Source organism: Rhinolophus sinicus, chromosome 11, assembly GCF_057876585.1.
Source record: "Rhinolophus sinicus isolate RSI-liver-muscle chromosome 11, RSI-T2T, whole genome shotgun sequence".
Classification (NCBI taxonomy): Eukaryota; Metazoa; Chordata; class Mammalia; order Chiroptera; family Rhinolophidae; genus Rhinolophus; species Rhinolophus sinicus.
Window position 1 is genome coordinate 1,717,987 of NC_142511.1, and position 18,510 is coordinate 1,736,496.

The window sequence follows — 18,510 nt, forward strand, 5'->3', positions numbered from 1 at the left end:
TTATGTCCTAGTTGTTTCTTAGCGCGAGGTGACAAGTCTCTGGTTTGTGATGTAATTGTGCTCGTGGGCAATGAAAGGCTCTGGAGGAAGGAAAAGAGGGGGTGCCCGCTGGGACATTTCGGTGCCGCCTCCTACTCTGCCTACTCCCCACGTCCGCCACCGGCCTCAGGGCAGTTGGTGTCCAGTGTAAGAGGCCCTGGGGGAGCATCAGCTGTGGGCGTCCCAGCGCCCACCTCTCTCCTGCACCTTGTAGGTCCTCGCTCAGTAATGTGTTTAGTGACCCCAGCTCCTCAGGGGGCTCCTTTGGATTCGGAGGAATCTCAAGACATGAAGATCTCAGTAAGAACCCCTTCCCTACCTCACTTCTGGTTGTCATGTTCTCCCTGGGCATGGCCTGTGCCTCAGGACCGTGTGTGAGTGTGTGTGTGTGCATTTGCACACACAGAGAATTGATTCCACACCCACTGCACTGCCATTTGTGAGAGAGCCCGAAATCCTTGACTGTAGTCAAGGATGAAGTTTCTAAGAGTTGAAATCTAGAGGCCGGTCTTGGCTGTGTCCATGTGCGTTGCCTTTGCAATCTTCAGTTACCTGCTGTGTGTGTTGGGAATATGACTTGACCTTTTATAAGGTGATGCAACTCTGTGTGCAAGTACTTTATGAACAAGTCATGGGGGTAACGGGTATTTCAGGAGGCAAGGACCTTGCTCTACACGTGTCTAAAAAGGCAAGGACACCATATTTCTGCCCCAGACTTACCTGTCCAATGTGCTGACCGACCAGGGCATGGCTGTGAGGCCGGGAGAGTTCCACCTCCCAACCCTTCTCCTGGTCGCGTGTCCGGAAGACTAACTCTGGGACAGTGGGACACCCTGCGTGGAGGTAAAGCTTTGTGCCTTCGTGTCCAGCAAACACTGGCCAGACGATGTAAGCGCACCCACGCCGGAGGCCCCCTTAGAACGTTTCCAGAACACCTGTGTGTTAGCTGGCTATCTGTGGGATATCTCTGTCATCTCCAGATGACAGCTCCGTTTTGGGTCCCTGGACTGCTGTCCACGTCTGAAGACCACCGTCTCTGTAGGGCTGCCCACTCCCCACCACCTGCCCCACCTGTGGGAGTGAATCCCTGCAGGGCCTCCCGGCTCACCCGTCCTCCGTGAAGAAACAGTGCCCTCTAGTGGCCTTGTCAGGAGCTGCTCCGGAGCCCTGTCACTGCTCTGGCAAGGACAAAACCGCCCGCACCAGCCCTCCTGCCAAGGACTTTGAATGTGCCTTCAGGTTTGGTGTGTTTTTCTCCTTGTGTAAAGAAAAAGAAAGAAAGAACAGCGAGAGCTCAGCTGTGAGAGCAGCTCACTCCCTGCTGTGACAGGCCCCTTATCGTGGGAGATTTACCAAAGAATGAACCCCAGGGCCAGTGATGGCAGCACACTGGATGTGACATCATCTGCTTCTCAAGGTCATGTGACGATTTCTGTAGAATCACCCCGCTGCCTTGACTTGTCTCTTACGTGTGGGGGTAGACTTGCGAAGAGGAAGCGTCTCCCCTAAGAATTACTCCCAAATGTGTTAAATCTCTTGTCAGGAGCCCCTCTGTGGGGAGCAAATCCACTGCCCTTAATGACGCTTTTGGTGGCGGGAGTGCGGTGTGTGAGGGGACTTGGTCTTCACAGCCCGCTTCAGTAGCAGCCGTTGGGCTGGGGGCATGAAGGTGCTGGGTGGGGGCAGGGTGCCCGTCAGGGACGGGGGATCCTGATCCTGTGTGGCTGCTGCATTCGGTGAGAGCTCCGTGGGTGGAAATTGGATCTGGGAGGATGCGCTTAACATCTCTGGTGTCCTGGCGAAAGGCTCAGCTGAGTGCTGCGTGGTGCCACAGAGATAAAAAGGAGCTTTTAAACAGTCACTTGGTCTCCTAGTCACGAGTGCTGGCTTCGAGCAATAAATAGATGGCATCGGACCTGCTTAGACATGTCACCCTTTCCATTTACTTATTTAATGTTGGTGGGATTTTCCTTGACCTGCCCTGCTGCACAGTCCCCGTAGCAGAGGCCCGCGCCCATCTGTACAGCGGTGCACAAATGTGTGTCCGTCTGTGTCTGCTCACACACGCGTGCACAGCCCAAGGCCATCAGAACTGAAGCTTCTGTGTGAAAGAGGGGAAGGTGGAGGTTTCTCCTGTTCCTATATGTGCAATTTCTTTTCTTGGTTCAGGCGCATACGCTGACATGTATTTTCATAATCATCTGAGCAGCCAGCATTTATGGTGTGGGGTGTTGTGTTTTATCATTCCAATTTCTAGTGGTTCACATATAGAAATCAGTTATATTAACTTTTAGTGGGTCCTAATTTCTTTTTACAAAGTATTTGCTCAGAGGAGCCATAAAATGATAAAACCTAAGGAAGTGGTAACAGTTTTACCGTGGGGTTGGTTTCCTCCAGCTAAATGCACCCGTCATACCCGAGGGTAAAAAGAGTCAGTGTCAGATGAGGGTTTTCCGTGCTGTGACGCCCTCTGACACCTGCATGACAGGCAGGGCTCACAGGGCATCCTGGCAGCGTTCTTTTCCAGCCTTAGAAATTTCTCTCCTTCTTTTATTTAAAACCAGTTCAATGTCGAAACAAAGAACAATATTAATGGATAGTTTGTGCTTCCCGTTGATTGTTTCAAAGAAGAAGTGGAGCGTGGGCAGGGGTGAAGCCGAGACTGCTGGGGGACGGCATGTTCTCGGGGTAGACACTGGGCATGTGGCAGGGTGATCATCGCCTGCCCAGGGTGCCCCCCCCCCCCCCCCGAGGAACTGGGACCAGCACTTCGGTCACTGGATGCCTGTCGCTTTGCCCCTCTCACTGCTCCGGTCACTGACTGAGTTTGGAAGCGGGATAAGCTCCGGGAGGGAGCAAGGCAGACTGTGCTGTCTGAGCATCGGGCCGTCCCCTCGGGGAGGCAGTGCACAGCCTGCCCAGGTAATGCCGTCGAGGTGACAGTGCTCCCGTTGTTGAGACCAGAAGTTACTGTGAGATCATTCAGTGTCGGGCCACCGGCAGGAGGGCCTGGCTGTGAGTAGCCTGTAGGACCCGTGTGGCAGCCTCACCCCTGACTGCAGGGCTTCCGGCCTCCGCGCCTTTGGGACCCGCCGGTCCTCGCAGCCTCGCTGGCTCTGTCCCTAGAGTTCGCTGCCTCTTCTGGAGGATCCTGGGCGTGAGCGTCAGGAGGGGGGATTGGAGACTAGGGTTCTGCCCCCTTTTTTTTTTTTTTTTTTTTTTTTTTCAATGACCAAGCTAAAGTGGGACAATTAAGAATGGCTCAGAGGTGGTTCTTTTTTTTTTAATGGCCCATAAATATTTCTGTTGATATAGTAATTAAAATTCACTGAATAAAATTCAGCAGAGAAACAGTCACAAACTCCACACAGTAATGCTCTCACCTGGAAGAATCCACCGGCTGAGGGTGCTAACGGGCTGGGTGGTCCCCACTCTCTCCCCCAGGCGTGGGTGTCCAGGAAATGGTGACAGCACCCAACTGCCTTCTTAAGGAAACCTGTGGTAGTGGTGATGTGTTCTTCAGAGTGCTTTGGAGATTTGAGTAAATACATTCACGGAACGGAATCACGTGACTCAGTCGTTATTATTCAAAGGTCAGCCAAAGGGGCCATTTCCTACGTGGTCTCCTGAGCCTCCCAAAGGAGGATTTCCTTGGGAAAAGTCCACAAAATAAGCCTCAACGACCCTCTCACCTGTGCCATCCCCTGTAACACAGTGCCTTTATTTTAGTGCCGCAGAGCGTTAGAAATGCAGAGGTGACAGCGGCCTGGGCAGTAAGGTGCACGGGGCTCGTGTGCAGGGGTGACCCCCTCCGTCCCTGCTGACCGTCTTCCCCACAGGCTCCTTTCCCCTCCACCCTTTATGGCTTCACCAAGGAGCACGTTTCTACCCCGTGGCTTTTATCCTCTGCTCCCGGCCGCGTGGCTTCACTTTCCACCGGACTCTCTCGTGTCGCACGAGTCTATGCTGTAGAGTTGGGGTTTCCTTTCAGCAGCTTTCACGGTCGCCTCTCATCGCGCCTGGTAGAAGCCAGGAGCATGTGGGCACTGCCACCTGTTCTGCTGGGCCCCTCTGTGATGCAGCGCCCTGGGCATCGGCAAGTCCCCTCACATTGAGTTCATGTCACCTTCCTTGTCACAACCTCAGGGGGCCGCCTTCCTACACATGACCTGGCACCCGCCCCAGGGGCTCCTCAGATGTGCCCGCCCTGACACAGCTCTTGACTGTCACTGCTCAGAGCTCCTTTCTCCACTGACCCACGCGGACCCTCCCTTCCCATCCCCAAAGTCTGAGGGGACACGGGACCCCATCTGGCCCTTTACTACGTCCCTCTTCTTCTCCACGACCCAATTTTTTTTTCAATTTTTTTCAATTGGAAATTCTTTTCAAGTTGCCTTCCTACAAAGACTTGGCTGCTGACAACTAAACCGAGTTTAGATGAGTGATTTATTTTATGGCAGGTTCTCTGATGGTAGTGAAAAGAGACTGCCTAGCTCCTCGGCTGATTTGCTAAATCGCTTGGTCTCTTTCAGCCCCGATGCCCCACCCCTAATGGTCCTGGGAGTTTAATAAAAAGCGGAGCCGTCCCCCCGGGACGCTGGCTTCTCCAAGGCCCCACACAGCTTGGGAAAGGGCCTTGCCCTGGTTGCCAACGGGACAGAGTCCTCACCAACTAGAATGGCTTGCTCTCCACGTTCCCACTCCACGGCCAGCCCGTCTGCACTCTCTGCTGGCCTAGCGAAATGGTCTTAGGATTTCACCCCAAATTAAGTGGACTTACCTGGTTTAGGTTATTTTGGAAATGACAGTGTAGGCTGGTAACTATTGCAAAGTCAGAGTATAAAACCACAAACTCACAGAAATCTAAAGTTACATTTGGAGAAGGAAATGCTTTTCCTTGAGTTCAAATTTGGCAGTTTGGGGATGAAAGCTAAAATTAGATTCTGATATAATTAATCTTGGGTACTTTTGGACTTCCTTTTATTGTGGTGAAATATACGTGACAGCATTTACTATTTTAGCTGTTTAAGCGTGCAGTTCAGTGGCATTAAGTATATTCACACGGTTGTGCAAACGTCATCACTCTCTCAGGGACTTTTCATGTCCCCGGAGGAGCCCGTGTCCCCATTGAACACTGCGTCCCCTCCCCAGCCCCTGGCTCCGCTCCTCTGCTTCCTGCCTCCGTGAGTGGGACAATTCTAGGGGCCGTGTGGAAGGGAGTCTAATTCATTTTGGGAAAAAAGCAAATCTCTCCCCACGACCCCCCTCCCTCCTCTCTTTGCAGCCCCTCACCCATTCCTCAGGTGCCACGTTGACAATAATTTGGTGACTTTTCAGCCAGAAGACACGACCGATGGTTTTAGTTTTAACTTTGTGGACGGGTCACTATTCACAACCCCCCCTCCCGCTTGTCTCCCTGCAGTTTTGAGCATCCGGGGGGCCCAAGAAGAGGAGCCCACTGACCCCCAGTTGATGCGCCTGGACAACATGCTGCTGGCGGAGGGCGTGGCCGGGCCCGAGAAGGGTGGAGGCTCGGCGGCGGCAGCGGCGGCAGCAGCCGCGTCCGGAGGGGCAGGTTCAGACAACTCGGTGGAGCATTCCGACTACAGAGCCAAACTATCCCAGATCCGGCAGATCTATCACACGGAGCTGGAGAAGTATGAGCAGGTAAGCGCGGCCTCTGGCCCTTTCGGGAAGGATGGAGGAAGCAGGGCTGGGGGCTCGCACACACTGGGGCGGCCACCCCGGCACTGGCTCTGCATGTCCAGCATTTCCGCCTCATGCAGAGCCACTCAGGGAGCTGGGGCCCACTCGCCCATGGCGTCTACTGTGAAACACCCAGGCAAACCTGACACAGCAGCGTTAAAGCATGTTTCAGTTATACGTGGCGATGTCAGGTGGCGTGGATCGTCCATAGGAGGGAGACGCAGTACTGGGACCTGGGCTTACCTGCCCGAGGCGAGCAGCCAGGGCCGGTCAGGGCGACAGAGGCCATGAGCAGTCACCATCCAACCTGCCCAGGACGTCGGTGGTTTCCCTGGTCCTTGTTTGCTCCGTATTTGGGGGGATTCCTCATCTTCCCGGGGTTCCTGGAATCCTGTGGGAGAGGATACAAGGCTAGAACTTGGCCGTGAAGTCCCCAGCTCTACCCAGATGCAGTCAATGGAGAGTCACACACATTGTCCTTGTTACAGAACGTGATGTGCAATGTGGTACGAACCTCCCTCTAGGAAATGAGGAGAGGGTCCCGGGACCCTTGGGGTCAGGCAGACGTGGATTCCAGTGCCGACACTCCGCTGAGGGTCTGTGGGTCCCAGGGTTCCACACCTGCTGCACTGAGAGCGGGGGGTTTATGGCAAAAGCTGCAGTTTGGGGTCAAGGATGTCACGGCTGTAAACGTCATGTGAAGCGAAGGATAAGAAACCCTCTCCTCCCTACACACACACACACACACACACACACACACACACTTACACACCAATATGGCTTCCTCAGGTGAATATGAACAATACTCCTTTTTAAGGAATGTCTTAATATCAGCCTTCCTGCCATCACTTAGTTGATAAATACGTTTGTTGTCACCTCTTTGGATGCAAGTTCTACAGTTGACTTACTTTCATTGAATTGTTAGGTTTCTGGCTTCCTTTTCTAAGAGTCACGAAAGACGAGGGGAAAAGTAAATGGTCATAGACGCTCCACATCCACTTATGACTCTAGACAGAAGGCAAATGCAAACTTAATAGAAAATTTAAATTTTAAAATAGAAATAGGCAGTTTAAAATTTAAAGTGAAGAAAGTTTCATTATTGTATTCCTATCTACCTTTGAAATGGATTTCTACAAGGTCCCCTCTTTCACAAGAGAAAAAAAAAATTGCCGTGAAGCGTGAAGTCAGTCATGCTGAAATCCAGCCATCAGACCGGCGTGGGGAGGGCTCGTGGGAAGGAACGCGAAAGCAGTCCAGGCCCGTGTTAGAACCTGCGTGTCATCGCCCTCACCTTGGGAAAGAGCAGACGTTCTTGCCATAGTGTTGGCTCATGTAGACATTTCCCCAGAGCCCAGGAGCTGCTGAGATCAGAGGGCTGGCTGACCCACGAGAGGGTCCCCCGCCTGGCCCATCATCTTGGAGTCCAGAGTCTGCCCTAAGCTAAGGGATAACTTGGGAAGAGGGACAGGGACATCTGCAGGGGTCCCCAGGTGGCCGCTTGGGTTCTTCCCCCTTCACTTCGCCACTGAGCCTGGTCTCTGGCATAACCATCTGTGTAAGCTTGTCATCCAGGATGACTCACGCCAAAGTCCAGGGGCACAAGAAGAGCCCAGAGTGTGGCTTCCCCACTAAGCCCCTAAGTGGAATGGATGTGAGTCTGGAAGGTGTTGAAACCCGGCTTTATTCTCAGGTTGCCAGCAACATAGAAGGACCCCCTTGTCACCCCTTCATCCCCATCCAAAGCGAGGGGAGCACTTTTGCCCACATAATTGTACTTGTTCCTCCTGGCATTTGGCCGCGCTCCCAGGACGGCTACTCTCACCATCTCTATGTCCATAAAGGTGAGGAAATGCAGGTGAAGCGACAAGGTGATGTGTCCGGGTCACACCTCCAGTGTGGGATCCAGTGTGCCCTGGAATCCAGTGTTTGACACTTAGCCCCCAGGCTCCTATGGGAACGAGGCCCGACTCCACTTAATACGGATAGAGCGCACCCTTCTGTACACACTGAGGTGACCGGCGTGTCCGCTGTTACTTCCGAGGACCAGATCGCTGGTGCCTGAGCGAGACTGGTGATAAAGATGTGTCCTTCAGAAGCGTCCATGGATAGCTACCTATTCTAAATAATACAGGTGTTGGAAGCTGGGAACGTCAGGAAAAACGCCATCATTCCAGAGCAGGTGACGTCAGTGTGGCAGTCAGTAGCAGTCTATATGGATTATTCTCGAAAAGCACTACAAAACCGTTTCCTATTTATGTGGGCATTTTCTGGGTGAGAAATGAGCACGCTTAACGCCCTCTGGGTGCTCGATCATTTATTAATATTAGTTGTATTGTTAATTATAGTAAATAGCAGTTGTAGGGAAATCAGGCCATTAACCTTCTAGCTAGTATGTCTGAGAGATCTATCTTCTTCATTTTCCTGTAACCATTCCTTGCGGGAGCTTGTTTTTTAAAGCTAGGAAACCTCAGTAAAGGAAAAATGTCACTCTGCATTTTTGGAGTATCCAGATGAAATGATGAAACTGACCATGTCTTAGTAGCGTTCGTTGTTTCGGTCTGTTTTGTCTTCAGTGTGGTGGTGGTAGGTAACCAGCCGATCCATTAGCTCTCCAGTAATGAGCTGTCATAGCCCTCCTCACCCCACCGCTCCCCAAAAAACCCAAAAAACAAAAACTACCTGAACCAGCCCTGGCTTCACCCCGAGGTTATTAAATAAAGAAGGCTTCTAGAGACTTCGATTAGAAAGAAAGGAAGGAGATTGTTTTTGTCGTTCCTCGGGGCTGGGTGCCTGGGGCTGGGAAAGAACTTTTCAGCAGATGACACTGGTAGCTCAGGAGATAAGAGCTGTCGCATCCCACGAGATGGAACCGTAATGGCGGAAACCTGAATGTTGGCGCAAGTGCTATTTGAAAAGGATGCCCGTGGAGCTTTGCCGGCTTCCTCAGCTTTTGCAAATAACGCCGCGGGCATTTCCGGGGCTGTTCTTCCACTGGGCTGGGCTCGGTGCCCCAAATCCCAGTTCCATCCGTGGGTGACGTTGGCACCACATCCCCTGGAAGGATTAAGGGAAGAAGTCGAGTGCAGGGTGTAAGTAAGCGGAAGCTCTCGGCCTCCCACGAGGCTTTCCAAGGGACTTTGCCTTCGTTTGCTGCTCCCAGGAGTGGCTTCGCGCTGGAACCTGCGACCTGTCCTTTCAGAAGCGCCTCCACTCTCTGGGGGCTGCTGGAGCCGGGCTATGGGGAGGGACCGTCTTCATGACAGTCTACAGCTGCCCCCTCTGTCACAGAAGCCTCCAGTCTGTGAGGGCTCCATTTATTAACAGCCATGACTCCAGCCCCTCACGTTACCAACGGAGGCCGCCCAGCCTCTGAAGGGCCGAGTGTGGGCCTCTAAGGTCCTGCAGAAATCTGGGTCACGACGATCCACCCCTCCGAGGTGGGCTGGGAGCGCCCGTGCACTGTGCGCTGTGCGCTGTGCCCCAGCAGCTGGTCTGCAGCTGCCTTGCCCCACCTGAGCGGTGGGTGAAGGGACCTCTCTGTCTGTTTAGGGCAGAGCCCAGAGGCCCCGATGGGAAGCCCTGGATAACATCAGATAGTGCAGGGATTTTTATCCACCGGAATAAAATGTATTATTATTGGCCCAGCACCGTGCTTCCCAGCAGGGAGCCTGCGCCCTTGTGGGCACTTCCATCTGGCCCCTCCCCCGTAGGCCCCTCCAGGCTACTCAGAGGGCTCTGGGACAGGCCGAGCCCCTGGCCTGGGGCAGCAGCTGCTCGCGGCCAGCCTCGTGGCCACCTCTCGCTGTGTGGCTTTGGAAAGGGCCCTCATGTCTCTGGACCACAGCCTTCCCAACAGTCACGGAAGGCAGTGGGAAAAGGGTCTCCCTCCTGCAGCTGGTGGCAGGTCAGTCCCCAGCCTAAGGGGGGCCCTTTCTACTGGGAAGGCCCCCGACTCCTCTGAGGGCTGTGCTCCTGCTTTCTCTGGGCCTCTGTGGTCGGGGTCCCTGTATTACCGGTGTAGTGGATTCAGAAGGCCAGTGTGGGAGGGGCTTCTTCCAGTCCACGTGGAAGGAGGCACGGATTGCCAAGACAGCTCCTAATTCCCTCCTGGCTGCTTACTCATCCCCACACTGAGTGTTCGGAGGTGCTGGCTGTGTCCCAGGTAACGGACCAAGTAGGGAGTCCATGCCTCACATGACCCCAAACTCTCTGGCTGTGAGCACTGGGGTCAAGGGCTGTGAGGTGTGTTTTATACTAGAATTCATGTCCTTGTATTTCACAGTAATAAAATCATGAAACAAAATGATTAAGAATTAAAAAAAAATGATTAAGAATTTCTCCCATTAAAAAAACCCTACCTTGTGTTCAAAGGTTAGAGTCTGGTGGGCTGACAGGGATTCCCAGGCACTGATCCTATGCCTCTGACTTGACAAAATTTTACGAGCAAGCCCGGTTTCCCTTCTCTGCACAGTGGCAGGCACAGCCTTCCATGCAGACGTGACACGCGCTGTGTCTGGTACCCCCACGCGCGGCAGCCAGGACCCCCACGCAGGTGCTGGGGCCCCTATGCTACAGCTGGCACCCCCAGGCCCCGCGGCACCCCACGCACTGCTGCCGGGACCCCACGCCCGGTGCTCACTGCCCTGCCCTTCCAGGCCTGCAACGAGTTCACCACCCACGTCATGAACCTGCTGCGCGAGCAGAGCCGGACCAGGCCCATCTCCCCAAAGGAGATCGAGCGCATGGTCAGCATCATCCACCGCAAGTTCAGCTCCATCCAGATGCAGCTGAAGCAGAGCACGTGCGAGGCCGTCATGATCCTGCGGTCCCGCTTCCTGGATGCGCGGTGAGTCTCCGGGGTCCCCCGTCCTCGGGGAACCGCTGGCCCAGGGCTGGAGTTTGCGGCCGGTCCCCCCCTCCAGGCTGTGTCCACCCTGTTAAACGCCCAGCCGGTGGTGGCCGCGGAAGGGTCCCAGGTCAGGATAAGAGGGCTGCGAGGCTGGACATGCTTCTGGTTCTCAGGAGCGGCAGGAAAACGTGGGATTAGGGGGTGTGGGGAGTGAGTTTCATCACTAGAGACCAGGGTGACTTAGCTACAGCGATGAAAACGGCAGGGCTCTTGGGGTTCCCCCTTTACAGCTACGTGTTGTGACTCGGGGCACACGGCAATGACACACTTTCTCCAGTCTGAGAGCTGGGATCTTCTCCACACTATTTGCGGCTGAGTGAGCACTCAGCTCAATTCCACAGACATTTCAGGTGGGGCACACGTGTCACACTCTAGGCTATGTTCTAGGCGTGCAGAGGTGGATGGACATGGTCCCCGGGGCACAGAGGGGGACGGTGCTGGCTGATGGGGCCAAACCTTTACTCAGGGTTTGATGTTTGCTGTCTGGCACTGCCGCTCGTGACTTTACCGTGAGTTCAAGGAGTGCGGTGGCTATGGATAGAAAGGTCCCTTAAGGCAGAAACTGAGACCAGAGGACAAGCCACCACTTCTTGGCCCCCGGACTCTGGAGACCAAAGGATTTATGCAAATCCCATTGATTTCTTTGGCTTCCGTTATCCAGCCTGTAAGCGGGTGCCTTTTCTGCGCTAGAAGAATATTTTGATAATTGATCTAACAGATATCATTCAGCCTGTGGGTACCCTTTGTGATCCAGAGTTCATCTTAAATTAGCCGTCTGCTATAAAGGCAGATTCCACCCTTCATTATTTCAATTTCTGAAAATAACCCCAACCTATGATTTTTATTATGAAAACCTCAGATGTGTTGGGCTAATGTACCATTTCACGATCGTAGTTGTGTCCCTTTTAATCAAAGATTGGCTTCTCTTATGGAATGTCTTCACGCCTGGAATCATGTATTTTTCAGCCGTCTTACATCACTTGTGCCAGTATTTTTCTCTCTGTTCACAATTGTGTCTTTAGAGTCCACAGACCTCTTTAAAACCCGCTGGCATCTCCTACACCCCCTTTTATCCGGTCCGTTTGGGTCACATGGGACCTGAAATGAGAATGCCCCCTAACAGCGTGTCTCTGGGCCAGTCGAACCCCAGAGTCCGTCAAGAGAAAGAGAAAATGAAGGTAGCTTTCCCCAGCTGGCGAGGGGTGAAGTAGGACCCCTGTGCGTCTCCCTCACCCTGGCCTGCTGCCAGCCGGACTTCTTTAAAGCAGGCGGTGCCACATGGCGTGAGGTGCAAGGGACTGGTGGCCTCTGTCTGGGCCCCTCCCTGTGTGCAGCCGCTGCCATCCCCATGGAAACTGCCCTCGTTAAAATGCTGGAGTTGGTATTTATGTTGGCAGATACTGAAAAAAGGAAAAGTTGGGCCCAGACTACATTCTGTCCGAGGAAGAAGTCGGGGAGAAGGGGGAAGCAGGGCCGGTGTCCACAGGATTCCTCCCAGCGTGAGTTCTTCTGAGTCCACTGCAAGGTCAGACCCTAAAGGACTGAGAGCTAAGCGGGCGTTGTACTTGGGTCCTTTCACTCCCACCAGCCGTGGCCTCCGTGCTCACGTTGGCTCCAGAGGGACAATCGCTCCCAGAGCAGGGCTCTTCCTGCTTCGGACACTGTCTTGTATGTGGCTATATGCCTTTAAATTTTACTTAATTAAAGTAAAACAAAAATAAATAGCATTTTAAATTTCGCCCTCCAGTTATACCAGCCACAGTCCCACCGCCCAGTAGCCACTCGTGGCCGGTGGCTTGTGTGCCGGCAGCAGAGATGCAGAGCATTTGCCTCCCTGCAGAAAGTGCCGTTGGACAGCGCTCGCCAGACCGTTAGAGGACAGACAGTGGCTTCCTAAACCCATTTCAAAAATAGCAGTGACAGTAAGGAGGGGACAAAAGGGACGGCTTTGGGAGAATAGAACTGGCAGGACTTGCTCCGTCTGCTGAAGCTGAGGCAGCAGGAAGAGCTGGGAAGGACTCAGCGTCGTGCACGTGCTGGGAGCTCAGGTGTAGGAATGAATGAACGAATGAACGAATGAATTAGCAAATGCGATGAACCATCGCTGTGGTGATGCCATTCTATAATGTGGGTAACAGAAAATATGGAGCTGCTTTGAGTGAAAGGTGGGGCGTGTTAGGGAGCCAGTTTGTGGACGGAGCCCGGGCTTAGGGCGGGGACGTTTGGGCGTTAGCAGTGTATGTCCACGGTAACCACACTGCCCAGCCTCCATCACTCTGATTCCAAAGGTTTCGTCCCTAAAATGCGACATTTATCCAGTAACCAACTTCCACATTTCTTAAATTCACAACCTAAATCGTTGGCGCTCCATGCTTTTGATTGGCGTGAAATCTCAAATGTTAGCTCACCGAGCCGGTAACACTTCAAGCCAAAGCAAAGAAACCAGGCGCCTGAGCACGAATAACGTTATCTTCAGAAGTGTGCTGTTTTCACAAGGTTTCTTGAAACTGAAAAATCCTGGTCCCAGGATTTCACAGGCCCTAGACTGAGACCGCCTCGGAAAGAGGTGTCAGCAGGGACGTCAGGGGCCACGAGCCGACTCAGGGACCACTGCACAGCAGAAGGAAGAGGACGAGAGAGCCAGGGCAGCTGTCGCCTCCCCTCACCACCCCCTGTCCCACAGGCTGCCTTTGAGCTCAGCTGGAAGAGTCCCCACAAATACCCTGTGATGCTAATGCAAACCACCTCGCATGCGCTCTCCCGATTCGGGGAGCTTTCAGGGGCTGGGGCCCAGGCTCCAAACCACTGTCTTTAGGCGAAGAAGAAGCCAGAGGTGATGTACAGCGAGGCTGCAGACCTGCCTGAGCCACTGGCTCTTTCCCTCCTGCAAGAGCTTGTAACACACGCCGACTTTTTAGTTGGGCTTTAAATCCAGTCTGCCCGACTTCTGATGCTGGGTGACCCAGAAACGCAGCGTGATTTGGGAGAGTGACGTGGTCTTGGCGTGATCTGGACAGATGTGGTTCACACCTGTGGGCAGATGGTGTTCATCGGTAAAATCAGGCACTTTATTGTGCTAATTAATCCAAGTGGGACCCGGAAAATACAATATTAGCTGAATTTCCTGTCTAGCAAGGTGATCAGTGCTTTCTGTTGGCTAAATCGGGAAATTCTGGGCCCTGGCATAACCAGGGATGTCTGGAAGTCTTTTCCACAAGGAACAGCTTTGGATAAAAGCAAGAAACAGAAACGTGCTAATAGAGCTGGTGTAAAGGAGGACCCAGCCGAGGGGGTGGGGGGCCTCCGGCACCTCCTGAGCTGGTCCCCACACAACTCCCCACTCCCACTGGCTTTCTCCAGGACAAGGCAGTAAAGGGTTCTCGCTTCGCATTAGTTCAATTAGCACTTTTTTAAAAGGCAGAAAATGGCCTTTTTTCAAAAAGCGGTCTTCCTTCCCGCTCCCTGTATATTAGAGAGGTGTCTGTGGGCTGCTGGTTTGCTCCTCAGCAGCTGTTCTCACTTAGGATACGTCGCTGGTCTCCTTTGGAGGGAGGGCAACAGTCAGGGGTCATTTCAGCCTGTCCCAGGCCCTCTTCCCAGATGCCTTTTAAACGTGCACGCACATGGGGAGAGAATACAGAGGAAACGGCAACTTCTGTTTGACTCAGGGCTGTGGAGGCCCTAGGCGTGATTGCCAGGAGGCAGAGTGTGCAGAAGGAGTCTGGCTTTGCCTCAGGCAGGCCTGAGTCCTATCTTGGCTCCGTAACAGACCAGCAGTGTCACCATGGGACTCAGCTCTTCCGCTGAGAAGTGGGAGTGACCGTTCCTACCTCACTAGTTGTGAAAAGTGAGTCACTTGCATTGATTGCTCTGAGGGTTGAGGCCCAAGGCCTGGCACCTGGCAGGAGGGAGCCCCGTCCCCACTCTGTCCAGGGAATGTCCTAGCGTGGTCTGTGCACAGGTGCGTGCTCGGGGCTTGCCCCCTGTCGCCTCGCTTCTCCCTTCCTCTCGCCCCCGAGGTCCCTGTGACCCTCTTCCCTTTTAGCTGGAGAGGCCGAGGCTCAGACACACACCTCAGCTCACCCGGCCGACATCCAGTTGGTCTAGGATGCAAGAGGGCTTGAGTTTTGAAACTTCACGCTCGTGATGTAGGAATTCTCGCGACCCTTCTGTGCACAGCTGAGCATTTAACAGATGCTTTTGGTGATGGTTTTGGCATCCAGTCCCTTTGCTCAAATCTCCTCTGATCTACTTTTTGCTTAAAAAAAGGTGTCTCCCCCCAGAAGTGGGTCCTCTTCTCGCCCTTTTGATGTGGATTTGGTGTGAACCTGACTTTGTCGTCGTGTTTGTTTCCTTTCTCATGCAGGCGGAAGAGACGGAATTTCAACAAGCAAGCGACGGAAATCCTGAATGAATATTTCTATTCCCATCTCAGCAACCCTTACCCCAGTGAGGAAGCCAAAGAGGAGTTAGCCAAGAAATGCGGCATCACCGTGTCCCAGGTGAGGGCCCCAAGGTCAGCCTGCGGCCGGCCAGGGTGGAGCCACATGGCAGGGACTGGAGGTTTGCTGCCTCGTGGGTTCCAGCCGCTAGAGCCCTAAGGTGGCAAGTAAGCATGTGATGTGTACAGATAGGAGAGCTTCCGGGTAAGGACCGGGGCAGCTGGAGCGGGGCCAGCAGAAGCGGGAGTGCAGCGTCGTGCAGACCCCAGGTGGGCTCCTCTCCCTGAGGCCCCCGGCTTTAAGTGGGGAGGGTTCTCACCGGCGTTCGGGAAGCTATCTGCACTTCTCGTGTTTCCTCAAGCACGCTCAGTTCCTTAGCTCCCTTTTGGTTTGCCCAGCCCAGGAACTTTACAAGTCAGGGGATGGAACTTGTAAATGAGAGGGACTCAAATGCCTTCTCTTGATGCACTCCTGCTCCCCGATGGAGTGTAGGAATTTAACGTATCACTGCGATTGCATTGGCATCTTGCCCAAAATGTCACCAAGTGCCCCCTCCCCCCAAAGAGTAATACACGTAGCAGGTGCCTGTTGACACAGAAAGATGCGTGATATACAAGCTGTGTAGAGCTGAGCCTTCAGCACGGATACGAAGTAGAACAGTGGGCGATGGTGTATGTGTGTGCACTTTGTCTCCCCAGACGGTCCGTCCACACTTCTTAGACTGAGCCCCGAATACCACCACCGGTCTCCAGTTGGGACCAGGAGGGACAGTTCTGAAATCGCTCACAGAAAGTTTTTCTCAGGATTGTATCACATGCAAGGGAACCAAATGTACTGATATTTCCATAAAAGGGGGGAGTAGGGGGAGACAAGCCCTACTCCAGTGAGAAATTTCATGTAACCTTTACACCAGCGACGTAGATGCTGTTTTGTACGAGCTGAGTGTCTGCACTTGCTGCAGTTGAAGCCTGGCTTCTATGTGTCCCTGCAGGGTGCCGAGCCCAACACCCTGCACTTAGCCGAGGAGAATCAGCCCTAGTCAGAGTCCAGACTCCAAGAGGGTATTGTTGGAGAGATTGCGGGTCTCCCCAACAAGCTCTGGGTGGGTTTGCAGCAGGCTTAGGAACACAAAGATGAGGTAGACAGGACAAGCTCCTTTGCAACTCAGACCTTCCTTAGGTGCTGGGACTCAGCCAAAGGTTATCTGCAGTCTCGACAATCCTGGGAAAGCTGACCATCAGGACAAACTCAGGTGGCCTAGTTTTGTCTGCGTATCTGAGGAGTCTTCTCCCAATCTAGACTCTGTGTTCATGAGAAAAGAGACTTGATGTGTTTCTGATGTTTGCTGCGTGTTGGAGAAGTGGCTCCAGGTGTGGACCACAGCACTGACTCGGGCAGTGAGTGTCAGACATGCACTCTTCCATGTTACCTGAACTCACGTTCTGGGATTCGGAATTCCAGGTCCCTCCTGAAGATACTGTGTTTCCCCGAAAATCAGACCTAACTGGAAAATAACCCCTGGCATGATTTTTCAGGAGGACATCCCTTGGACACAAGCCCTAATGCGTCTTTTGGAGCAAAAATTAATAGAAGACCCGGTCTTATTTTCGGGGAAACACGGTAGAATAAGTTCTTCAGGAGAGAGTCTGTATTGTATGTTGGTAGAAGGTGCAGTCTGGGCCTGTCCCAGCAACCTTCACTTCCTTCATTGTGGAAACTCTAGGTGCAAATAGTTTGTCCAGGAAAATGACTATTTACATACTGGGCCACCTTTTCCTTTCCTCCGCCCACCCCAAGGCCATGCCAGTCTTCCTTCCCCATCACACCACTCCCACCGTTGCCAAGCAGGTCTCACGGGAGACAATACGATATGATGTCATGGAAAGGGCACTTGGCTGGGAGCGTGCTTAGGCCACGAGTCAGCTGTGAGATTTCAGGGCACTCACGCTTTCTTGTTGGGTCTTAGTTGCCCCATCTAGCACCAGGCATGGTTCTTTGGACCACGTGATTTAATCTCCATCTGGTTCCCAAACTAGGGGATGCCCTTCGAACTGTCTGCCTTCCTTTTTCCTTCCACCCTTCATCTGTCTGTCCCCTTCTCGCTCCCTCCTTCCTTCCCTTCGCCCTTACTTTCTCTGTCTCTGTCTCTGTCTCTGTCTTTCTTTCATCACCCGTCCATCTTGAAACTCTTATACCTGGGCTTCCCTGGTACCGTTCTTCCTGTAGTTGCCTCCGTCCTCTTGGGCCCGTCCTACTCAGTCTTCTTAGACGATCTACTGCCTCTGCCGGCCCTCAAATAGTCTTTCTTTCGCCCTCATCCCTTCATGCCCCAACCTATGGCTCTCAACCATTTTGTTAAAGTCACAGATTCTTTTGAAATCTACTTACTCTTGAGTCTCCTCATGATCCAAATCCAAGCTACGCTCACGCACCAACGTCCAGGTGAAATCCACCTGTGCACCGTCCTCTCGTTGCCTCCTCCACACCAGTGCTGCTGGGAGGACAGCACCAGCTCGTTAGGTGTGTGGACTCATCGGTGCTCCCCAGTCCTGAATCACGGTGATGGGGGAGGGGGAAACAGGAGGCTGGGCACCTGTCTGAACAAGCTTTTACTGTCCCCTAGACGTTGCCGTAGCCCTAGCCCCCGGGCTCTTCAAACTTAACATGTTCAAAATGTGATTGTACCTGTTTCAGGCTGTGTCATCGGCGTGCCCCTGTTGCCTCGCACACAGCAGACCCTTAGGGTCCATGGGGCTGGACAGAGTTCATGAACCAGAACACAAGTTCTGTGCATTGTCCTGGCGTGTGACGCCATCAGGTGGACCACACAGGAAGTGCTGACGTGACCTGGGGTCTCCCCTCTCAGCTCTGCTCTTCTCATTGAGATGGGCGGCGTCCCCACAGGCCCCTCCTCACCCGCTTCCTTCTCTTTCGACCTCTCCTGTTGCTGATTTAATTAGCCCCCAGGCATTTTCTTTCTGCCTCCAACGTGCCCCCACACTACCTTCATCTTTGCCCCCCTTTCTTCAGAAAAATCTGAAGTTCCCTCTGAAAACTCTCCCTGCCTCTTTTCCTCTCTCTGTTCCACTTAGAAGTCAAAAAGCAACCACAATTACGATTGATGCACATGAATAGTGAAAAGTTATATCAATAAAAACATGAGTTTGGGGGTAAAATTAGATGCACAGTCGTCTTGAACGGACCCACAGGCCCTTTGTCTTCTGGTTGAACTCTTATTTTCCTGTCGGCACCAGCATGCACAATAATTAGTGAAGCATTTGCTTAAAGAATTTTTTCTCTCGTTCACTAATATTGCAATGGCATGGTTTGAGTTTTACAACAAAAACGTGGCATTTCCACTGCAGTATTCACGGCGTAGGACTATGAGGGTTAGCTTATAAGATTGTTCCATTT

General features: G+C 53.0%; 1 protein-coding gene across 2 annotated transcripts in view; it reads left to right on the plus strand.

The window, feature by feature from the left end:
* PBX1 (PBX homeobox 1) overlaps positions 1–18,510 on the plus strand; it is a 236,371-nt gene that overhangs the window by 183,693 nt on the left and 34,168 nt on the right. For both annotated transcript variants that reach the window (XM_074322423.2, XM_074322425.2), the window contains exons 4-6: positions 5,462–5,706; positions 10,401–10,591; positions 15,021–15,156. In XM_074322423.2, coding sequence (XP_074178524.1) covers positions 5,462–5,706; positions 10,401–10,591; positions 15,021–15,156 — 572 coding nt within the window. The remainder of the gene's footprint in view (positions 1–5,461; positions 5,707–10,400; positions 10,592–15,020; positions 15,157–18,510) is intronic.